The sequence below is a fragment of the Cervus elaphus genome, chromosome 24, assembly GCF_910594005.1.
Source record: "Cervus elaphus chromosome 24, mCerEla1.1, whole genome shotgun sequence".
NCBI lineage: Eukaryota > Metazoa > Chordata > Mammalia > Artiodactyla > Cervidae > Cervus > Cervus elaphus.
This window is the reverse complement of record NC_057838.1, coordinates 46,657,501-46,681,528: the sequence shown is the minus strand read 5'-3', so window position 1 is coordinate 46,681,528 and position 24,028 is coordinate 46,657,501. Positions and strand designations below refer to the sequence as shown.

The following is a 24,028-nucleotide window of genomic DNA, read 5'->3' as shown; positions in this document are numbered from 1 at the left end:
TGCAGTGCAGGAGACTCAGGATCGATTCCTGGGTTGGGAAGATCCTTTGGAGGAGGGCATGGCAACCCACTCCATTATTCTTGACTGGAGAATCCCATGGACAGAGGAGCCTGGTGGGTTGCAGTCCATGGGTTCTCAAAGAGTGACTGAAGCTACTGAGCATGCATGCACGCAGGCCATTTACACAACCTTACTGAGCTGTTGTTTTCCTTATCTAGAAAAATTGGGTTAATGCTACCCCACTCACAGTTCTTGTAAAGAACTGTATCTTGTAAAGATACAACACTTCTAAAGTGCTCAGCATAGTGTCTGATAATGTAAAATGTTTATTAAAAGTTGGTTCTGGTCCCATGTCACGCAAATTGCTGTTAGGAGCACATTCTTAGACTTTTACAGATTTGTGAAGGCTGTCACTTCCAGAAAACAAAGAAATTGAAAGTCAAAGACATATAGTGATGCACTCAAGGTTTCCAAGCTGCTTTGGAAAATAAAACACCATCGCTAAGTGAATAGTTAGACAAATATTAGACCTTCAATTTCAACTTTTTATATCTTTTAAAAGTGGCAGAACTGGTGCAAAACTGGAGATGGATGCTGTTTTACTTGGGTAATGTTGAGAACTTGAATCATTTGAGGTTTACTTCTGAGTTCTGTGAGATTCTGTAAACAACTTCTAGACACAGGGCCTAAAAGATATAATTATTTTTGTTGAGAGGACTCTGACTTTTCGTGTAGAGTCTGGATTATCAAGTTTGTTAGTTTTGTCAGGGAAGAGAAGACGTATACTTAAAAAAAAATCTCTTTATGCTCATTGGCTCTTTGTATATGTGTAAAGAGGCTTAAAAGGAAGAAAGGCATAGTGAACTTACACCTCAGTATCAGTGGATATAATTTAAACCCTAAGGGAGATATTGGGCTTCCCTGTGGCTCAGACGGTAAAGAGTCCGCCTGCAGTGCAGGAGCCCCGGGTTCAGTCCCTGCATTGGGAAGATCTGGAGGAGGGCATGGCAGCCCACTCCAGTGTTCTTGCCTGGAGAATTCCATGGACAGAGGAGCCTGGCTGGACAGTCCATGGGGGTCACAAAAGAGTCAGACATGACTGAGAGACTTAAGCACAAGGAAGGTATAGTAGGATTTGCTGCTGCTGCTAAGTCACTTCAGTCATGTCCGACTGTGCTACCCCATCCCTGGGATTCTCCAGGCAAGAACACTGGAGTGGGTTGCCATTTCCTTTTCCAATGCATAAAAGTGAAAAGTGAAAGTGAAGTCGCTCAGTCATATCTGACTCTTCGCGACCCCATGGACTGCAGCCTACCAGGCCCCTCTGTCCATGGGATTTTCCAGGCAAGAGAACTGGAGTGGGGTGCCATTGCCTTCTCCGATAGTAGGATTTAGCAATTGCTTTTTGTGTTTTATCAACAACTGTGATTCCATTTATAACCAGAAGATGGCAGAATTGACAAGCAGATGAACTTTTGCAGGGGTTTTGAATTTAAATGGTGGTGTCGAAAAAGGTAATGTTGGGTATTCTTAATTTGAAAACCTGTTTTCTAGAAAGAATTTTGGGAATGTAATACAAGTAAATTGTGCTTTAAAAATTTTTTGGATTGCCCTGAATTCTCATTTTCTGTGTGTCTCTTTGTTTCTCTCTCATTAACTTGCCACTTGGAGTTTACTATGCAAAGTCTAAAGCAGATTTTTTGTTGTTGTTCAGTCACTAAGTCGTGTCTGACTCTTTGTGACCCCATGGACTGCAGCATGCCAGGCTTCCCTGTCCATCACCAACTCCCAGAGCCTACTCAGACTCATGTCCGTTGAGTCGATGATGCCATCCAGCCGTCTCATCCTCTGTTGCCCGCTTCTCCTCCTGCCCTTAGTCTTGCCCAGCATCAGAGTCTCTTTCAGTGAGTCGGCTCTCTGCATCAGATGGCCAAAGGAGTGGAGCTTTAGCATCAGTCCTTCCAGTGAATATTCACAGTTGTTTTCCTTTAGGATTGACTGATTTGATCTCCTTGCTGAGGAACTCTCAAGAGTCTTCTCCAGCACCATGGTTCGAAAACAGCTTTACTTTGTGATTAAACTTTGATTGGCTCAGTTTTTAAGTTTCTGTTGAACTAATTATGGCATTGCTGGTTTAAACATAAGAATTAGCTGATAATTAAACCTGGAACCTGTAAGTTCATTAGCTGCATGTAAATATGATGCATATTTAATGAGAAATCTGGATCAGTCTTCCAAGGCAATAAAAATCAAAGCAAAACTAAACAAATGGGATCTGTCAAACTTAAAAGCTTTTGCACAGCAAAGTGAAGGTGTATGTTGCTCAGTCTTGTCCAGCTCTTTGTGACCCCGTGGACTGCAGTCTGCCAGGCTTCTCTGTCCATGGAATTCTCCAGGCAAGAATACTGGCATGGATTGCCATTTCTTTGTCCAGGGGATCTTCCCGACCCAGGGATCGAACCCGGGTCTCTTGCATTGCAGGTGGATTCTTTACCGTCTCAGCCACCAGAGGAAATCATAAACAAAACAAAAAAACTTCCTGTGGACTTGGAGGAAGTATTTGCAAACAGTGTGACTGACAAGAGCTTAATTTCCAAAATACACAAACAGTTCATACAGCTCAATAGCCAAACAACAAAAAAAAAAGGCAATCAAAAAATGGGCAGAAGACCTAAATAGACATTTCTCCAAAGATGACATCCAGGTGACCAGTAGGCACATGAAAAGGTGCTCGACATTTTTAATTATTAGAGAAATGCAAATCAAAACATCAGTGAGGTATTAGCTCACACTGGTCAGAATGACTGTCATCAAAAAGTCTACAAATAGTAAATGCTGGAGGGGGTGGAGAGAAGGGAACCCTACTATGCTGTTGGTAGGAATGGAAATTGGTGCATCCACTATGGAAAAAGAGGCAGTTCCTTAGAAAACTGAAAACAGAGTTGCCCTGTGATCTAGCAATCCCACTCTTGGGCATATATCTGGGGAAAACTGTAATTCAAAAAGATACATAAACCCCAGTGTTCATAGCATCACTCTAGTAGCCAGGATGTAGAATCAATGTCCATGTCCATCAACAGATGAATGAATAAAGGTGTAGTGTATATATATACATGTACATGTAAATGTATGTATTATGTATAATACCATAAAGAACTATGGTGCTGGGAAAGACTCCCGGGAAAGATTGAGGGCAGAGGGAGATGAGGGTGTCAGAGGACGAGATGGCATCTTTGATGCAGTGAACATGAACTTGCAAACTTCGGGAGATGGTGAGGGACAGGGAGGCCTGGTGTGCTGCAGTCCTTGGGGTCACAAAGAGTTGGACATGAATGGGCAATTGAACAATACACACAGTGGAATATTACTTAGCCATAAAAACAAAATAATGCTATTTGCAGCAACATGGTGGGCCTAGAGAATATCATACTAAGTAACGTCAGAGAAAGATAACATGATATCACTTATATGTATAATTTAAAAAATAATACAGATGAAGTTATTTACAAAATAGAAACAGACATAGACAACAAACTTAGAGTTACCAAAGGGGAAAGGGTGAAGAGATAACTTAGGAGCTGGGGGTTAGAAGATAAAACAACGATATATAAAATAAACAACAAGGACCTATTGTATAGCACAGGGACCAATATGCAATGTCTTACACTAAACTATGATGGAAAAGAATCTGATAAAGGATATATATATATATATATATATATATATATATAAAACTGAATCACTTCGTTGTAGCCGAAAGTAATACAACATTGTAAATCAATTATACTTCAATGAAAAAATTCTGGAGATGATAATTAAAAGATTTGGGTTTTACCCTTGCTTCCTAGGGCAAGTAGTTCCCTGACCTTCATTAACTTCTGTCTCAGATTTATACATTAAATACTGACATAATTAGCTTCTAATATGAAATTAATATTTTTAGTCTGTTTATTAAGCTTCCTATGGAAAAGTCTTAAGTCAGGTATTTTTTTGTGTATGTAAACTGTGTTGAAGTAGTTGGGTAAAAGATAGTGTTAATAGAAGTTACTGTGGGTGATACCCAGCAAGTTTGAAGAGGGTTTCAAGAGTGAGAGATTGGAGGTGAGACTGTTAATGACTGGCAAGTGATGTGTGGAGGTGTGGGGCTTGGGTAGGGCAATGAGAGAACCAGGGTGTTTTAGCAGCTTCTTTCTCTCTCCTTTTTCTCTGCCTTCACTCATTTTACCTAATATCAGACCGAAGCTAACTGTGATTTTCTTTGCTTTCATACGCTTACTCTTAGGACTTGTAGTTTTGCATCTTGGTGTTCCTTGAATACTAAAAGATATTCTGCTCCCCATTTCAAAAATAAAAACATATCAGAAGAGTTTTTATTTATGTCAAAGAAAGAAAAGTCTTGGTAGCAACTTTCATGTTGTAATCATTCTCAATCTGAAGTTCATCAGAGTTTTGGTGTATTAAATTCTCCTGAGGTCAGTATTGTATTTGAACATTGATCAAAAAAAAATGAGATATGTATTTTCTTTATGAAAAGCCTTATTTGTCTTGTCTTTCGATAGAGCTTTAACATATACAACATTTTGGGGTTTAATGAAGATGTCACCTTCCCTGTGTCATTGATTCACACTGAACCCCAGGCATCTGAGGAAAGGATGCTCTGAAGAATGGAAATACCCCAAGACCCTCAGACAACATTGCCTTTATTTCCTTTGATGCAGCCATGAGTTTGTAGCATGTTTTTGTTCCTGTGCAATGAAATATTCTGTTGGGGCTCAGATTCAAATCTAAGAAAGATCAGAGTTAATAGAAAACCAAATGGAAGGCAAGGGAGCTGCTGAAGGAAATAGAAGCATTACTTTGTGGCCTCTTAGGCCAAAATTGCCGTGCCAGGGAAGTCAGGAAGCCATGCTGGGTGCTTTGTACTTCTTCTGTTAGTTAGATTGTTTTTCGTCTGGGAACCTTTACAAAATTTCTCTTCTGCTGCTGTATTTTTAAGAAATAAAAATACAACATAAGAACATGGAGGGTTATGAAGCATGAAGTTCCATAAATATTAATGCTGAGGCACAAAAGTGGACAATTCCTATTTTCTTGACATATTGGGGTCGTATTTCACTCTTGACCTCTTGAGTTGAAAAATACAAGGAGTTAGCGTACCCTTTTCTTTCTTTTCTCTTTCTTATTTATTTTTCATTTCTATAATGAGTTTTAGATGCTGGGAACTGCCCTGTAAGGTTCATGTAAGTTTCAGTGGACTTTATTTTCTATCCTGGCTTATAAATATGGCTTTAGAAGTTTGCACTCTCACCAAAAATAACATAATTTATATCCAGTTTTAGTTAGTCGTAAGCTATTTAATGTGTGTGTGTTAAAATTGAAACTAAATGTTTTTGTCAGGGCTAATAAGTAGGATTGTTTCTAAAAGTGTGTTTTAAGCAGTCCTTTGATTTTATTTTGTCCCTCACTTAAAATCTTTGGTTCAAAACAAATGTTTTTGCCCTTTGAAATTATGTTAAAGAAACTTACGAAGTAATCATACATGTTCACTGTAGAGAATTTAGAAAATGCAAGTGGGCAGAGAAGGCGAACGTCGCCTATAATCCCACTCTTGTTTTTTCTGTTCTTTTTGTAATTATTGATACATATAAAAATAGTCTATTCAGTTCAAAGGAAGAAAATGCATTTAGAAGATTCTGAAGTATTGGTAATGTTTTTCTGTGGAAATGATTAATTTTTGACATTTCCCCTCTTCTTGGGTAGTTTTATTTACTTTCTACATAAAGTAACACCAAAAAATGATAGATGCAGTTTTGTCGATTAAACCTAAAATCAACTTGGAAAAGATAAACTAGAGCATTTCGTGTCCCCTGCCCCACCCCTGTTGATTCCAGTTGATTAGTAAAATTAATGCATGTTTTTGCCCTCAGATTATTTATGTTTAGTAGGAGAGAAAGCAGTATATTTTCAAAAACTATATGGCATAAGTTAAGTGAAAAATTTTCAGTTGAAATCTTTTTTTTGGGGGGATGAGAATAGTCAGGAAATAGTTTATTTGGAGAATAAAGAGAATCTTTGGGCTTCTCTGGTGGCTGAGACGGTAAAGTGTGTGTTCACAATGTGGGAGACCTGGGTTTGACCCCTGGGTTGGGAAGATCCCCTGGAGCAGGAAAGGGCAGCCCACTCCAGTACTCTTGCCTGAAGAATCCCATGGATGGAGATCTTTTTGAGCTTATAAAAGAGAAAGTATAATGGGCAAAAATTAAGAATTATAGAAATCAAAACCTAAAAGGGTATGATGAAGATTTCTAGTACAAGTCAAATAAGGAAAGCTAGACCCTAGAAGGTGATGGGAATGCTTGAGAGTTCACTGACACAGCTGGGACCACTGACTAGGTCTGAAGCCCTTCACCCGGACTACTGCTCATCCCCTCCTTGGAGCCCAGTCCTGAATGAACAGCGCAGTGTGGATGCAGAATGGTACCCCGTGCTGAGGGCAGCTCAGTTAAAGGGATGCTGTCCCAGTGGTGCAGGCATATGCCTGGGCCCCTGGCTCTTCCTTCTTCATAGTCTCGGGGGTTTTCATGTGTCATCCCATTTCTTTCCTAAATTGTCAACCTCTGCTTTGCTGTTACAACTTTCCCTCATCCTACCTACAGATGTTTTTACCATCCTAAACTATCTCTCCTAATGTCTCCCGCAGCTTTCTTTAGGAGTTGTCCACACTTGCCCATCTCTATCTCTGAATCACTTGTGAATTCACTGTAATTCAGTGTGAATTCACTCTCCTGGCCCAGCTCTCCACTGAAACCATTCTTGGTACCTTCACTAGCCCTAATGTGTGCACTGGTTGAGACCTGTGACCCATTATTCTGGAAATTTTCCTCTGAGACTTCTGGTCCCCTTGACTATCAGCGGTCGAGTAGCATTCTTGGTTGCTTGCAGTTGAAATTGATCTTGGCTATCGTGTGAGAAAAAAGGTTGGTGTTTGGAAAGTTGGCAGACATTGCTGCTTTCTCTTTCTTCCTTGATTTGCTTTGGGTGGCAATGTCCCTAACCCTTTTCTTGATCTACATATTCTCAGCCTTCCTAAGAGGGGGTGGCCATGTCACACAATGATGGTCAAGTGGACACCCACTAGGGGGCTTCTGAAAAAAAAAAAAAAGAAGAGACCTTTTCTTCTTGCCTGGAATCCAGTTGTATGACTGGGTTATGCTGGAGGATTTTGAGTCACATAACTCATGAGGCAGCAAGCCTGTGGATGGAAGGCCAACACGCCAGCGCTGGCAGAGAAGAAAGAGAAAGAGCATGGATTCTAGCTCACTTTGTAGAGGTTCTGCACTAAATGTTGACCAAAATACTTGTTAGGTGACAACTTAATGTCATTTATTGCCCAAGCCACTAGTTGGTGTTTTGCTGCTTTATCCAAAAGAGATTCTGTAATTGACTCAGAACACTGTTTGATGGCTCTTAGAATAGGTGGAAGACTGGAGAATGAGGGAAATGAATGGGAAGGGAAGCCATGGCAAGGACCCGTCAGGCCTGTATCTTAGGGTCAGTACAGTTAGGATGCTGCCCCCGGCACTGCCCGCTGGCTGCCCCTGGACCCTGGACCTTGGATGTTGCTCTCTTGGTAGCCCCAGAACAGTACTGTCCAACAGAAAGACTCTATAAGACACTGGTGTAATTTTACTTTTTCTAGTAACCACGTTAGAAAAGTGAAAAATAAAAAGCTAGCTGGATGATTTTAATACATGTTCTCAACCCACACGTATCCAGAGTATTAACCTTTCGACATGTAATCAGTATAAAAGAATTATTAATGGGGTATTTTGCATTATTTTTTGACACTAAAGCGTTCAGTCCCCTGTGTGTGTTGTGTTGAAGCACCTTTCACTGGGGTGTGCGCCTCTGCCGGCGCTCTGTGGCCTCAGGTGCTCGCGGCTCGGCTTGGCCCGTGTCGCTCAGGATGCAGACCCTCGGGTGGGAGTAGCTGGCAGTTAAGCCTAAGTTGGTGCCATGGCCGGGGAGGAGAGGGACTGACACCTTCTGTTTTCTCCAGCAGGGGAGCCTCTCACACACGAGCGTTGAAAACTGGGCAGCCACAGAAGACCAGTGTTCACTGCAGCAGTTTTTTCCTTCTCATTTGTCTGAGCGAGTCTTTTTGTCTGCTTTTTAAGAATGGGTATTCCTCAGGATTCCGTTCTTGACCTTCTGACAGTCCCTTTTTGCCTTCTACTTAGGTAGTTTAATTCACTCTCTTGATTCCAGCTACCACTTAATGCTGATGATTTCTATGTCTGTATCTCTAGCCCTGTTACTTTCTAGCTTTAGTCAGATACTAATTTCTTGACCAGATAGAGCCCCTTACATGTGCCACAGACTTCTCAACGTTTCGCAGTCTGAACTCTAAACCTGTTTTCCTCCTCTGACCCCTGGTCTCATTTAACAGCACCACTATATTGACCTCTCTTATCAGTCACCGGGTCCTTTCGTTTAACTCCTGACTCAAATTTCCTTCTTTTATGAACCGTATTCATGTCCCGATATCTTCTACAGAACTGTTGTAGCAGTCTTAGAGCTTGTCTTTTGCTTTCTTTTTGTCTTTCCTCTTTGCCTTTTACCATTCTCTCTCATCCTCCAAGTATTCTCCTACCTGCTGCAGCCAGAGTGATGTCCCTAAAGCACACACAGGTTATCATTCTTCTGCCTAAACTTTGTGTGTGTATTTTATGTATTTTTTTTTTAATTGAAGCATAGTTGATGTAAAGTATTATGTAAGTTACAGGTGTCCAATACAGTAGTTTACAAATTTTAGCGATTATACTCCACTTATTGTAAATTATTGGCTATGTTCCCTGTTTTGTACAGTTTATCCTTGTTGCTTATTTTTTTCCTTGTACCTTATTTTATATCTGATAGTTTGTACCTCTTAATCCTCTACCACTATAACACCCCTCCCCCAACGTCCTCTCCCCATTAGTAACTACTGAGTTATTCTGTACCTGTGAGTCTGCTTCCTTTTGTTATATTCACTGGTTCATTGTATTTGTTTTTTTTAGATTCCACATGTAAGTGGTATGGTACTGTATTTATCTTTCTCTGTTTCACTTCACTCAGCACAATGCCCTCCAAGTCTGTCTGTGTTGCTGCTGCAGATCTGCCTAAACTTTTCCAGTTGTTGCCGTTGTCTGTGCATTGAAGCCCAGCCTCTGTGTGTGGCACAGGGCCTCCTTGCTCGGCCATCTGTTCAGTCTTACTCCCCATTACTTCTGACCTTAAAGTTGAAGTTTTGGTGGTGTGGAATGGGTTGGGTGAGTGTACACTGTGGAATGCTGAGGGATGACTCTGTTACCCTGGACACCCTGCTTTCATACTTGTGTGCTTTTCTGTTTCCACTCCCCATCATGCCCTTTTTACCTTTCTTCGCCAGCTAATTCTTGCTCATTTGGAAGGCTCTCTGAAGGCATAATATCTGACAGTTTTCGTTTTCCCTCAGTTTGGAAGTTGGACTAAATACTCCTCCTTTCCATTTGCTATGATACATGTCTCTGCCTCTTTGAAGTTTTATTCTATTTCTTGCCATGTATTGCTGAAACTATTATGTGACTGTGGGTGCTTTGAGGTCAGGGCAGCTTCTTAGTCTTCTTTACCAGGCAGTTTCTTGTGCTGTATCTGGCTCCATCTGTTTTCGTTGAACTGAATCAGGTAAATGTGAAAGGAGGCTATGGGTGGAAAGATAAACTGGCCCGAATTGCAAATAGCTTTGCAGACAAAAAGCATTCAAGTGATTGATGAATGAGGAAAAACAAGGTAAATACTATTGTTTTGTACGTCTTGTCCGTTTGGGGAGAAAAGTGACTTGAGGTCGTTAATCCCTTGTTACCTTGTTAGAGCAGTTGGGTGCACCACATAAAGCCCTGTTCCTTCTGAGCTGCGATTCAGAGGTGATGTGGCCCTGTTAGCTGACCCCGTGACATCTGGAGTCACCTCACATAGCATCTCTGTTCCTTGTGTCCTGGGGTTGCTGAGACCTACGTCTGTCCTGTGTCTGCTTTGCTCTGGCTGAGGTGAATACGAAGGAAGGATTTGCTCGTGTTTATGCCTAGAGTGGGCGTTGGCAAAGCATTGCCTATTTTTATAAATAAAGTTTTATTGGAACACAGTTGCACCATTTGATTACAGATTACTATCTTTGCTGCTTTGTGTTCCCACAGCATAGTTCAACTGTAGTGACAAGAGATCGTGTGGCTTGCAAAGTCTAAAATATTTACTGTTTGATTGTTTATATAAAAAGTTTGATGATTTGTACCTTTGTCGTTGCTGTTATTTGGTCACCAGGTCGTGTCCAACTCTTTGTGACCCCATGGACTGTAGCCCGTCAGGCTTCTCTGTCAGTGGGATTTCCCAGGCACCAATAGTGTGGATTGGGTTGTCATTTCCTTCTCCAGTGGATCTTCCTGACCCAGGGATTGAACCCAAGTCTCCTGCATTGGCAGGCAGATTCTTCACTGCTAAACCACTGGGGAAGCCCAGTTTGTACCTTAACATTAAGAGCTGCTTAATATTAGAAAGACAAAGCCTTATATAACACCCAAATTGCGTCATAATTTCGAATTAGGAATTAGGAGACTGCAGATTGAAAATGGCAAGTATCCTATTTGATGGTATGGTTTTCTTAAATTTTTTGTTTTTATTTCCATTTTGTTGCATGTGTTATTGAAGAAAGAGTGTCCACATTTTTTATTGTGCCTCATATATATGAAATACATATTCTGAAAGTTTTAAAATTAATCTCAACCATATACAAAACACTGAACACCAGAGTCAGGTGTGTGAATTCTGAGTTGGAGAAAAAATTTGTATCCTTGGCAGACTGCTTGGTCTGTGGAGGCTTAAATATAGGACTTCCATTATAGCAGTTTAAAACACCAGTTTATATGTCTCCCTCCCTGTTCCCTGCTGCCTTCTGTCCTCCAGTGGGCAGAGTCCCTTCTGATATGGCCAGTTCTTTATTGTTAACTGTTTCTCTAAAGATAAGTGGGCTACTGAAAGCAGAGTCCTGGAAGTGTGAGATTGAGGCGCTGTGTAACTGACGCTGGCAGGTCCCCAAGGGTGATGTTATCGTTATTTGTTGGCTGGTCTAGTCAACAAATGGTATGGACCAGGCAGGACCTAGGTCTGCTCAAATGCTGGAGCCCAAGAGTGCCTGGGGTTACTCCTCAGCTGTTGAGTGGTGGGGAGGTCAGGGCTGCTGGAGCTGTGAGCAGGTTGAGGCTGGGAATGGAGTGGAATGGAAGATTGGGGTTATCAGCTGAATTTTCAGTCTTGCCTCTGTCATTGTGTATTACTCCAGTAAAGCTAAGGCACTTTTGATTCATTCATCAAGCAGACATGTTTGAAATAGCTGTTGTGTGAACGCCAGAGGCCCTGCTAGGTGTTGGGAGTTCAGAATGAGTACGTGAGCTCCTTCCCATGGAGGGATTTATAGACAGGTGTGCTTGGAGCAGTGAGGCAGGAGGTGGGAGGATCCCCACAGAACAATGCGTGTCCATTAGTGCTCTGAGTGTTTTAGGTTAAAAAAGAAACAAAAACAGAAAACCCTTTTGATGTCTTGCAGTGAGCACTGTACATTATGCTTTTCTTTAACTGCATTTTTTGCTTACGAAAAAATTTCCACTCTCATAACAATTACTTCACTTTAAGGATATAATTAAATTTATGTATTTTAGGTTGCCTGCCTGATTCGAGTTCCTTCTGAAGTAGTTAAGCAGAGGGCACAAGTATCTGCTTCTTCAGGAACATTTCACATTTTCTCTAACATCTTATGTCAAGAGGTGAGAATATGTGTGTTTTTTATGGCTGCATCGAGTCTTAGTTGTCGCATGAGGGATCTAGTTCCCTGACCAGGGATCGAATCTGGCCCCCTGCATTGGAGCACAGTCTTAGCCACTGGGCCACCAGGAAAGTCCTGAGAATGTTTTTAAGCTCTCATATTGAGGATATTTTATTGTAGCTGATAGGAACATTGTGGCCTGACCCAGGAGCCTTAGAGCTTAAGGCTAAATTTATTGTCCAGTTATAGCAACTGTTAATGCTGAGATTATCTTTGCCTTTCCATTGTTTTCAATTTCTTATTTTCAATTTTATTTCTTTTTCAAATTTCTAAACAAATACACCATTAAGTATGTGCCCTACATTGTAATCAGCCTGTCGTTCTTTGGGAATCAGAAATAGAATAAATAGTGAATATATAAAGTGAATAAGGATGTATTAAAACATCACTACAGAATTTGAGGACCATGGAAGAGACCTGTGGTAATCATGTCATAATATTTATATATACTTGTAATTCGTCTTATACTGGTTCATGTTAAACTGTGGGTCAGAAATCATGCTTGCTGACCGTGTGACTGGGGACCATTGAGCTGCTTTTCTTTATAGTTTGTACAGAAGGCCCCCCCCCCCAATCTTTTTTTTAAAATGAAAATCAATCTCATGAAAATTTCAGTGAGTCCAGGTTTTAGGGGAGTTATTTTTAATAATCTCAATGTCTCCTCATCGAGGTGTGAATGAGATCAGTCCAGGGAAGGGTCCCTGTTGAATCATGTAGGTAGTTAAATAGATCAAGGCTTGCCCAGAGGTATTTATCACTTTTGAGAGATTATTTATGAATTTATCATGTCTGATGATTGAAAATATGAAATATAAATATAATTGTTTTTATATGAAAGGATAGCATTCTGTGTGTATTTGCATTTGTTTATTTAAAACATCTCAAGTATTTTTTTTCCAAGAGACGAAATGTTGAAAACTAATAAAGCTTAGTTGAATTGTAGTCAGCTTTATTACTTTATTATAGATACTCTTATTTGAAAGGAAGCTAACCTGAGCTTTATGTACCTTAGGCCGGTTTAGGACCTTTAACCTCTTGGAGAATTGTGGTCATTCTGAATATTTTAAAACTCAAACTTTAGAAAAAGTTAATCTGCTTTATGCAGAGTGTTGTTTAGAAGTTGCTGCTATTCTGACTTTCTGAGCTCTTGGCTTTTTGTTTCAGGGCATCCAAGGATTATATCGAGGCTACAAAAGCACTGTTTTAAGAGAGGTAACTAAGTTAATTTCTAATATTGAAGTATAAGAGAATGATATGCTTTGTTCAATAAATTTATTTGGAGAGACTGGTTTAAAAAATTACCAAGGGAAATTATCAATCACTGTGTAGTTTTTTCTTTTTTTTGTTTAATTTTTAAGGTGTGGGATTAAAAAAACAGTATTTTTATTTTTGACTGGTCTGGCTGTTCGTGGGCTTTCGCTAGTTGTGACGAGCTGGGGCTTCATGTTGTGCTGGCTTCTGTTGATGAAAGAATGGAGTGCACTAGGGCACACGGGCTCCATAGCGTTTGTCTTCAGTAGTTGCAGCACATAGTCTTAATTGCCCCATGGTATGTGAAAACTTCTGGACCAGGGATCAAACCTGTGTTCCCTCCATTGGCAGGTGGATTCTTAACCACTGGACCACAGGGAAGTCCACTGTTATCTTGGTTCTGAGTTGGTCCCACTGAAAGAGCAACCCCAATGGTCAGAATTACCCATCCTATAGCTTCATGTTTATCTAAGGTGGCTACTTGGCCACCACAGCTGACATAGTAAGAAATGGCTCCTAAGGGTAAGATATCAAGTTAATTACTGTAATACACAAAAGGAGTGATAAGATGGTCATGAAAGAAGCACTGTGGGAGACAAGTGTCTCAAAAGTCTGTTTTTATATGAAAAATTGTACAGTGAGCTCTTATCTTCCTGATGACAAAACACGATGTATTAGAAAGTTCAGTCTGGACTGGAGTGCTGGCCCGGCCCGAGTTTCTCAGTACAGTGTGCCTTGCAGCAAGCCTCTTAGCTTCAAAATTCTGAGGTTCAGTATGTGGTCAGTGTCCTTTTTTCTTTGGTTGAAAAAAGCAAAGTATTTTAGTATGTATGTTACTGCAGAAAACATGTTTTAATTTTTTCTGCACATGCAAGAGGCAACTTTTGTTTGTTTGTTTTTGTTGTTGTTTTACTTTTTTTTTAGATGATTTTTTTAAGATTGAAGGATAATTGCTCTACAATGTTGTGTTGGCCTCTGCCACACAATGCAAATCAGTCATAAGTCTCTATATACTCCCTCCCAGAAGAGGCTATTTTGAAGTTTAAAAGTTGATTTATAGATAAGGTGGCCTTTGGAATATAAGAGAAGTCTTTGTTTGGTTTGGGACGTAAGTTGGTTTCTTTTTTTTTTTTTTAATGAGTTTCAATCCTAGACTTTTTTTTTTTTTTTTTGAGGTATAATTGACAAATTGTGAGGCATTTGAAGTATACAGTGTGATGATTTGATACAGGCATACGTTGTGAAAAAGATTAGGACATAATTTTCTATTAAAATGCAAAAGAGAATCTGCGTACCTCTCCTTGAATCCTTATTTTCTGTTTGGATTTCCCTTGGATGCTAAAATGTTCTCATTTATAAAAATGTGTTTAGTTTAAATATGTATTGTCACAATTAGAAAATTGAAATTCTTTGGAATCTGAATTTTATTCCCAGGTAGTTTTTTTATTTTGTCTTATTTGTTTGTTATTAGTACAATCTTCTTTATGAAACACCAGCACTGTTATGTGTTATTTGAATCTTTGATTTCTATGAAGTAATAACCTTTAGTGCAGTGGTGGTGTTGATGTATATCTTTGAAAAACTTCTTTTGAAGGCAGACTGAATGTTTCAAAATTAAGTTATTTGTGTGAAGATGACTTCTGCCTTTCAAAATAACCATCTTCTTTCTGTACTTATTTTCTGACTCACTAAACGCTTGTTATTTACTCAGGTTTCACCTGGGTGCAGGAAAAAGAGAGGTGGGCAATAGATCTCTTTTTTATTTTTCTGTGAGATGCCGAATGAATGAATGTATTTACCTGCCAGAGAATACTCATTGTGCATACAAATAGATAAAACATGGTTACAACTGCATTCTGTTCTTTTAAAAATTTGTTTTGACGTACGTCACACTAGTAATTAATTTCTAGGCTGCAGTTCTTGCTAAAAGTGTGACCCTGTTGAGATGACTTTGTTTACTCAAAATGGCAGTGGTTTGCTGAAAATTTAATTGGGGTCTTCTGCATTATGCATTTTCATAAAAGATCCTTCAGAATTGATTTTAGTTGAGGTATTGCTTTTGTATGGATTCTCAGAGAGAATGAGAGAAGAGTTATTGCCAAATGAAACATAGCTTCTTCTCAAAATGAGAAAAATAAGAAGTGATGTATCTTCTTTAAACAAATTTTTTTCATTATAAATAGTTTCAGTTTTTACATTGTTCTGACATCAGTATAAGATCTTTTCACCAAGAGCTTGTTTTGATTGTTTCAATAAGAAAATACATTGAAGCCTTAGTGAGAATCACGAGGAAACTTATACGTTTATTCTGTGTGCGGTTTTTGTTTAAAATAGTTTTATCTCTCTCACAGTAGCCCATTAGAATGAAATTGAAGTTTGAATCCATACCTTATAAGATAGATCATGTGTATTCTTTAGATTTTGTGAATGCTGTCACATGATTTTTTCTACATTTGATGTTTGTGGAGATTGCATGCTTATCCCTTATGTTCTCCTAAATTATTTTAGTTACTGTGAATTTTAGACAGAGTCTAAGCAAGGGCAACTGATTATACTCTTTATCTCACCCTTTCAGTATTCATTTTCCTCATGATCTAGCCCAGATTACCTGTGGCCAAGCATTGTGGGGCAGTGTGGTTATTTCAGTAACGTGGACATGGGGAGTAAAGTCACAGCAGCCTCTGTAGCCAGGCTGGTTTCAGAGGGTCCATTGACCCAGACATGGCATATTAAAAAGCAGAGACATTACTTTGTCAACAAAGGTCCGTCTAGTCAAAGCTATGGTTTTTCCACTAGTCATGTATGGATGCGCATACATGACTGAACTGAACTAAGCATCAAGATCTATAGGAGGCACTTGATGTGGATCTCTTCATTTAATTTGCATGATAACTTCAGTATAATTAAAACTATCAGTTCACAATAAAGGAATAAACTCACTCTCAGATACATATTCATATGCCCAGTCTCACTTAAAATTACAGTGAGATCACTTCTCACCTCTGAGATTGCTAGTACCATTGGTAAGTGTGAAAGTGTTAGCCGCTTTAGTTGTGTCCGACTGTTTGAGACCCCATGGACTGTACCTTGCCAGGTTCCTCTGTCCATGGGATTCTCCAGGCAAGAATACTGGAGTGGGTTGCCATTCTCTTCTTCAGGGGATCTTCCCAACTCAGGGATCAATCTTTGTCTCCTGCACTGCAGACTGATTCTCTGCCATCTGAGTCAACAGCAAGGCACCAGCTGTAAAGTGGCTGCCCCCAACTGGCTTCCCCACAAGAATGTGAATCCTTTAGGGCAGAAGTGTTCTGTGTGGTGCCCAGCCCACACAGCAGGCACCTTTAAAAAGGAGTAGAATGTGTGGAGAAAACCCGTTTGTTGAGCTTAACTTACTGGAAACAACTTGCCTCTCTGTTTTCTTTTGCTACAGAAATTCCTTTCTAATTCACATCCAAGTTCGAGAGGCTGCTCTCCATACAACTTCTGGGTCCGTCAGTTCAGTTCAGTTACTCATTAGTGTCTGATTCTCTGTGACCCCATGGACTGCAGCATGCCAGGCTTTCCTGTCCATCACCAACTCCCAGAGTTTACTCAGACTCATGTCCATTGAGTTGGTGATGCCATCCCACCATCTCATCCTTTGTCATCCCCTTCTCCCGCCTTCAGTCTTTCCCAGCATCAGTGTCCTTTCTCATGAGTCAGTTCTTTGCATCAGGTGGCCAAAGTATTGGAGTTTCACTTTCAACATCAGTCCTTCCAATGAATACCCAGGACTGATTTTCCTTAGGATGGACTGGTTGGATCTCCTTGCAGTCCAAGGGACTCTCAAGAGTCTTCTCCAACACCACAGTTCAAAAGCATCAATTCTTCAGCACTCAGCTTTCTTTATGGTTCAACTCTCACATCCGTACACACTGGAGAAACCAAAGTTTTGACTAGATGGACCTTTGTTGGCAGAGTAATGTCTCTGCTTTTTAATATGCTGTCTCGATTGGTCATAACTTTCCTTCCAAGGAGTAAGAGTCTTTTAATTTCATGGCTGCAATCACCATCTGCAGTGATTTTGGAGCTCCAAAACATAAAGTCTCTCACTGTTTCCATTGTTTCCCCATCTATTTGCCATGCAGTGATGGGACCAGATGCCATGATCTTGGTTTTCTGAATATTGAGCTTTAAGCCAACTTTTTCACTCTCCTCTTCCACTTACGTGAAGAGGCTCTTTAGTTCTTCTTTGCTTTCTGCGATAAGGGTGGTGCATCTGCATATCTGAGGTTATTGATATTTCTCCCAGAAATCTTGATTCCAGCTTGTGCTTCATCTAGTCCAGCATTTATCATGATGTACTCTGCATATAAGTTTAATAAACAGGGTGACAGTATATAGCCTTGAAGTACTCCTTTTCCTATTTGGAACCAGTCTGTTGTTCCATGTCCAGTTCTAACTGTTGCTTCTTCATCTGCATACAGATTTCTCAGGAGATAGGTCAGGTGGTCTGGTATTCCCATCTCTTGAAGAATTTTCCACAGTTTGTTGTGGTTTACACAGTCAAAGGCTTTGGCATAGTCAATAAAGCAAAAGTAGATGTTTTTCTGGAACTCTCTTGCTTTTTTGATGATCCAACAGACCATGGCCCGGCCCATCAGAACTAGACCAAGTTTTTGCATCAGGAAGTTTCCATAAGCCTCTTATCCTTGTCCATCAGAGGGCAGACAGAATGAAAACCACAATCACAGAAAACTAACCAATCTGATCACATGGACCACAGCCTTGTCTAACTCAATGAAACTATGAGCCATGCCGTGTAGGACCACCCAAGACGGACAGGTCATGGTGGAAAGTTCTGACAAAACGTGGTCCACTGGAGAAGGAAATGGAAAACCACTTCAGTATTCTTGTCTGAGAACTCCATGAACAGTATGAAAAGGCAAAAAGATAGGACTCTGAAAGATGAACTCCCCAGGTCGGTAGGTGCCCAATATGCTACTGGAGGTCAGTGGAGAAATAACTCCAGAAAGAATGAAGAGACAGAGTCAAAACAAAAGCAACACCCAGTTGTGGATGTGACTGGTGATGAAAGTAAAGTCCTGAGGCTTAGGATATATTCAGAATATGTTAACTATGATTAATAGTATTCTTGGTAACTGAAAGGGCTTTTGACAGGAAATGACATCTCAGTGTGGAATGCCACTGTCTCTCACCAGCTCCTTGCCCTTGGCAAGTAACTTAACCTCTCTGAGCTCAGTTTGCCTGTGTGTATTTGGAACCTCATGTTGATTGTTCTTGGTGCAGTCTCATGAAGAAGGTGTTACAGCAGTATGGTCTGCCAAGACCAGCGATGAAGCAAGCTGCCTCTAGGCTGTGAGGTTCTTGAACAGGGATGCAGCCTTGTTCTGTCTGCATGTAAACGTGTGAATGCCATCTCATGATGATGAATAAACACTCATTGTGTTTGAACCAGAGGCTCACTAGCTATTATTGCTTAAAGAACTTCTCAGCTCCAATTGGAGAGTGCTTTATCCAGATGTCTTGTAGAATGAAGTTGTTTATTCAGTTAACAAATTGCAACCTGCAATTGATTTTGTGTTCACTGGCTACTTCTGTAGGAAAAACAACATATTGGTTATAATAATGTACAGTTACTCTAGTTGATGGTTGAACTGAGCAAAATTACTAATGTAAATGGGTTGGAAAATTTTTCATAGTTATTCTTTTTTAGGTCATGTTGATAATTTACTGGAATTTTTTCTCCAAATAAGCTAACCGACCAAGAGAAAGGCTTTCTTTCACAGATTGCAATAGTTGAACAATTTCTGTTGAAAAATGTTTTCAAGCAGCTGTGGCTGGAATTGTTACTTACCATTCTTAAGTCTGGGTACTGTTTCCTGCCGCCATGATAGTAAGAAGAGAGAGAAAGTATTCTCCGGTGAGAGCTTTGCCCCTTCTATCAGGCTTTGTATCTCTGTGTGTGTGTGTATGAAATTGTTTCCTTGGCTTTATCTCTTCCTTTCTCTTTTGGTTTGTTTCAGTTATGTCTGACTATGTGTAATTATGCCTGGTCTTCTCAGGCAGTCTTTAAGATCCACATGAAGATAGCAGTGGGATTTTTACCTCTTTGTATTATGTGCAGGCTCTGGGGGTCACACCTGCCACAAAGTCAGTGCTCAGTAATTACTTGTTGCTTTTTTCATTTAAGTTTGCTTGTGTTTTGTTCAGATGCTGTTAGACACCGTGACCATTTCAGAATGCTGGGGGACCTCTGAGGGAACTTGGAAGTACGCCGGGTGGGGGCTAAGCGTTTGGCATACCACAGTAGATCTTTGCACTAGAGCGGTCATGAAATACCAAAGAGTATATCCTTTTCTAAGATTTCTGTCTTCTTAAACCTTGAAAAAATAGTTTTTATAAAGCTGGTTTCATTAGAAGAGTAATTAATTCCCCCCCTTTCCCTTACCTCTTTAAGTAATTCACTTTAAAGGGGAAAAAACTGATTGTAAATCTTGGCAAACTTTTTTTTTCCCTGAACTTTTAATGTGAAATTGTTTTCAGTTAAAATCCAATGCAAACATATTGAACCTTGTTTTAATCCTACATAATTCATTTTATTAACTATGACCAAATAGAACATCTGTTAAAATTCCATAATGTTAGCTTCATGGGAAAAGAAAAAAAAGTCCGTTTGCTCTTGGAATCTGTCCATTGTTTTATTGTTCAGGCTTTCAGTAAATGTGTAATGAGACATTCTTATTAATGGGAATATTAAACAAATGAAAATGAAATATTGCCTTTAATCACAAGCGGTTTATAAAATGAGTCACCTAATTGCATTTACTTTATTATAACTTTACTGTAGAGATGGTCTATGAGGAATGAACAATACTTCATTCTTTAATCCAGAGAGTAAACTTGTTACTCCTCAAATATGGATTTCAGCCTACAGTTTTTCATCATCTCTTAAATAAACAAACAATTTTAGAAAGAACAATTTTGTAAAATTATCTTAATGTAGAAAGATTACTTTAGCCCCTCAGTGCATATTTTCTCATGTTTTGTTTACATGAAACCAGCTGCTATTTACTTTTCTCGTTCTTGGGACAAATTTCATTTGCACTGTACAGTTTTGAAAAGGCTACATATTTCCATTGTTTCATGGTGGCCGTGTTGTCTAGAAGGGGTACCCGTTCATGTCTGTAGAGCTTCCGGAGAAGTAAATTAATAGTGAGAATCTTCAGCGGAAATGTAAGAAAAGCTGTTGAATAAAGGTGGAAACCATCTCTTATTTCTTCTTTTTAGATGTTAGCATCATATACCATAATATTGAAATAGCTGTGTATAGAGTGTATGTGTTTTCTCATCTCATGTGAAATATCCTGTCTCTTCACATTTGTGTGTTAATTTAGATGGCAGATTGTAAAGAACAGAAGATCTGACTATAGTGGCTGAACTAAAATATGGTTGTCTTAAAAAAAGAAAATTGTTTTTTCTCTTACACTGTAACAAGAAGTTTGGAGATGGGCCCTCTAATGCTGGTGTACTGGTTAAGTGATGGGCACCTAGAAACCAGGCTCTTTTCATTCTGCTTGGGGAACCCTAATACTCTGGCAGAGTTACTCATGATTACAAAATGGCTGCTGCGCTCCTGGGCTCGTGGCCCTCGTCCAGGCATGAAGTGGGAAGGGCAGGAGGCGTCATCCGTCACTCTGTTTACTTAGAAGACAGAAGGTTTCTTGGGCCAGGTGTCTCCAGCTCTCCTGAGTTGCATGGGCATTGAGATGTTTGTATACATTGCGGTTTTTCAGTGTGGTAGATAAAGGTGGGCACAGAGGGTGTCGGGACTACAGGTACTGAGTCTGCAGCCTACAACATCTGCCCTCTTCTCTCTATTCAAGTCTTTGTAGTTCAAACTCGGCTGCTTCAGAAAGGAAACAGTCTCATATACCCGTGACTTCAGTTGCGGATCCTGTTGTTCACATTCAGATCACTTGTCTGGACTACAGGTTTTTGGACATTTAATTCTACTTTGTAAATTTTGATATCTGTTCATTTTCTTTTTTTCTGTCACCTTTGTTTTTGTGGGCATAGTGTAGAAGCTTTTCTTCTAAAATCATTTGTCTGTAATCTTTAATTTGGAGATGGACTTTACTTCAAAATTACTTATTTTTCATACATTTTTTAATTTTAAAGTTAAGGTCTCAGAATACCTATATTGATATAGTCATATGTAGACACTTTCCTTAAAAAATAAATGTAAATCACAATTGAAGTAATAGCTAATGCTTACCAAGTATTTACGTTTCTGTGCTACATTCTTAACATGCATTATTTCACATACCCTCACACTGACCCAAAACACCATTCATTCTTTGTGGAAACTCAGGCTTAGCAAGGCTGTGGTTCGTCCAGAGTCTCACATCCAGTAAGGGAGGAAACCGAGGACTTGGAAGCTCATGACATTAGGCCCTGTGGTGAGCTATGTATTTTGCATTTTATACACAGACAAATTTTTCAGGAGAAGAAAATCATATTTAAATTTTAATACTCTATATTTTTTTATTTTTTCTCATTTTTAAACCTTTAAGTAGACATTAGTGCCAGGAGTTTGGGAAAAATAAGTCTCAGTGACTAGAGGTCTCCATGACATTAAAAGAAAAGTTAATTAGAGGATGTAAATAGAGAATGTGTTGATAGCGATGTTCATGGTGAATAGTGGCTTGTAAGTGCACATTATTCCATATGTTTGCATGATTTGTTCTTACCATTCAGGTGTTACTTCACATGTCCCTTCTCTGAGGGGCCTGCTGTGACCACTCTAGCTCACATACACCTGCCAAAACCCCTCCCGGTTACTTGGTACCAAGCGGGTACTATTTCTTATTTATGAATTTTTTTTTTTTTTGCCTTCCTTCCTTCACTGGAATATACTCTCTTTTGAGGGCAAGTGCTGCTTGCATGTTTTCTTCCCTACCATTAGTCCAACACCTAGCCGAGTCCTCGACATATAGCACACTCAGTATTCAGTGAATACAAATAAAGTACTTAATCACACATTTCAGAAGTAGATTAGTTTTAAATACTTAGATATTTAAAATCTCCATCAGATGCCCAGACTGAGATGTATGTGGCAAGAATTATGGAGTCCTAACTTAGTTCCCAGACCAGTTAGTGATTTTCTGCCATCTGAACTTTCTGCACTTCCAGTGAGCTTAATTTTCTCCTTGTCTTTTCTTATCACATTTCCTGGTATTCTTGAGCCTTCTACAAATAGCCCTTATTTTAATTTTGTCATTTCTTGTTAAGAGTTGGTCTTATGAATATTTTATATATGTAAAACTGTTTTTGAAATGACATGTGAAAATAGCAACTTATTCATGAAGAAAGTCTTTTATCAGCTATTGCAACTCACAGTGAACACTGGCTAGAAATGACTCTTGAGGCTCTTAGGGTTGTCTGCTGTCTTACGGCGGAACAAGCACCGTCTTATAAGAGATAGTAAGAGAAACTTTGTGTATTAAGTAATCCAGATGTGCAGGTAAAATCTTGAATGTTTATGTGTAAATCAAGGATTGTGGTTGCAGGGAGTCCTATAAAAGAACTATTGGAAATGCTTACCTGTGGGTTTTGTTGTCTGGAGCACATTACCCTGGGAACATACAATGATAACAGTTACAGTTTGAATTCTGGGCTTGTACTTGTGTTCAGTTCAGTTCAGTCACTCAGTCGTGTCCGACTCTTTGCGACCCCATGAATTGCAGCACGCCAGGCCTCCCTGTCCATTACCAACCCCCAGAGTTTACTCAAACTCGTGTCCATTGAGTCGGTGATGCCATCCAACCATCTCATCCTCTGTCGTCCCCTTCTCCTCCTGCCCCCAATCCCTCCCAGCATCAGGGTCTTTTCCAATGAGTCAACTCTTCGCATGAGGTGGCGAAAATATTGGAGTTTCAGCTTCAGCATCAGTCCTTCCAGTGAACACCCAGGACTGATCTCCTTTAGGATGGACTGGTTGGATCTCCTTGCAGTCCAAGGGACTCTCAAGAGTCTTCTCCAATACCACAGTTCAAAAGCATCAATTTTTCGGCGCTCAGCTTTCTTCACAGTCCAACTCTCACATCCATACACGACCACTGGAAAAACCATAGCCTTGACCAGACGGACTTTTGTTGGCAAAGTAATGTCTCTGCTTTTTAATATGCTATCTAGGTTGGTTATAACTTTCCTTCCGAGGAGTAAGTGTCTTTTAATTTCATGGCTGCAATCACCATCTGCAGTGATTTGGGAGCCCCCAAAAATAAAGTCTGACGCTGTTCCCACTGTCTCCCCATCTATTTCCCATGAGGTGATGGGACCAGATGCCGTGATCTTAGTTTTCTCAATGTTGAGCTTTAAGCGAACTTTTTCACTCTCCTCTTTCACTTTCATCAAGAGACTTTTTAGTTCCTCTTCACTCTCTGCCATAAGGGTGGTATCATCTGCATATCTGAGTTTATTGATATTTCTCCTGGCAATCTTGATTCCAGCTTGTGCTTCTTCCAGCCCAGCGTTTCTCATGATGTACTCTGTGTATAAGTTAAATAAGCAGGGTGACAATATCCAGCCTTGACGTACTCCTTTTCCTATTTGGAACCAGTCTGTTGTTCCATGTCCAGTTCTAACTGTTGTTTCCTGACCTGCATGCAGGTTTCTCAAGAGGCAGATCAGGTGGTCTGGTATTCCCATCTCTTTCATTTTCCACAGTTTATTGTGTTCCACACAGTGTTGTGCAAAAAATTCGTTCCGGTTTTCCTGTTACATCATATGGAAAAACCTGAATGAACTTTTTGGCCAACCTAGTATTTTTCTAATCTTTAGATAAAATTGGAAAGTATTGACTCCCCCCCCCCCCCCCCC

The 24,028-nt window shown here is 39.8% G+C and overlaps 1 protein-coding gene across 8 annotated transcripts in view; it reads left to right on the top strand.

Moving 5' to 3' along the window:
- SLC25A26 (solute carrier family 25 member 26) overlaps window positions 1-24,028 on the top strand; it is a 152,916-nt gene that overhangs the window by 16,613 nt on the left and 112,275 nt on the right. For 6 of the 8 annotated variants that reach the window (XM_043886799.1, XM_043886804.1, XM_043886806.1 and 3 more), the window contains 2 exons: window positions 11,730-11,834; window positions 13,058-13,105. The exons of 1 other annotated variant lie outside the window; for it this stretch is intronic. In XM_043886799.1, the coding sequence (XP_043742734.1) occupies window positions 11,730-11,834; window positions 13,058-13,105 (153 nt within the window). The remainder of the gene's footprint in view (window positions 1-11,729; window positions 11,835-13,057; window positions 13,106-24,028) is intronic. One more of the 8 variants, XM_043886800.1, reaches the window with a different exon arrangement.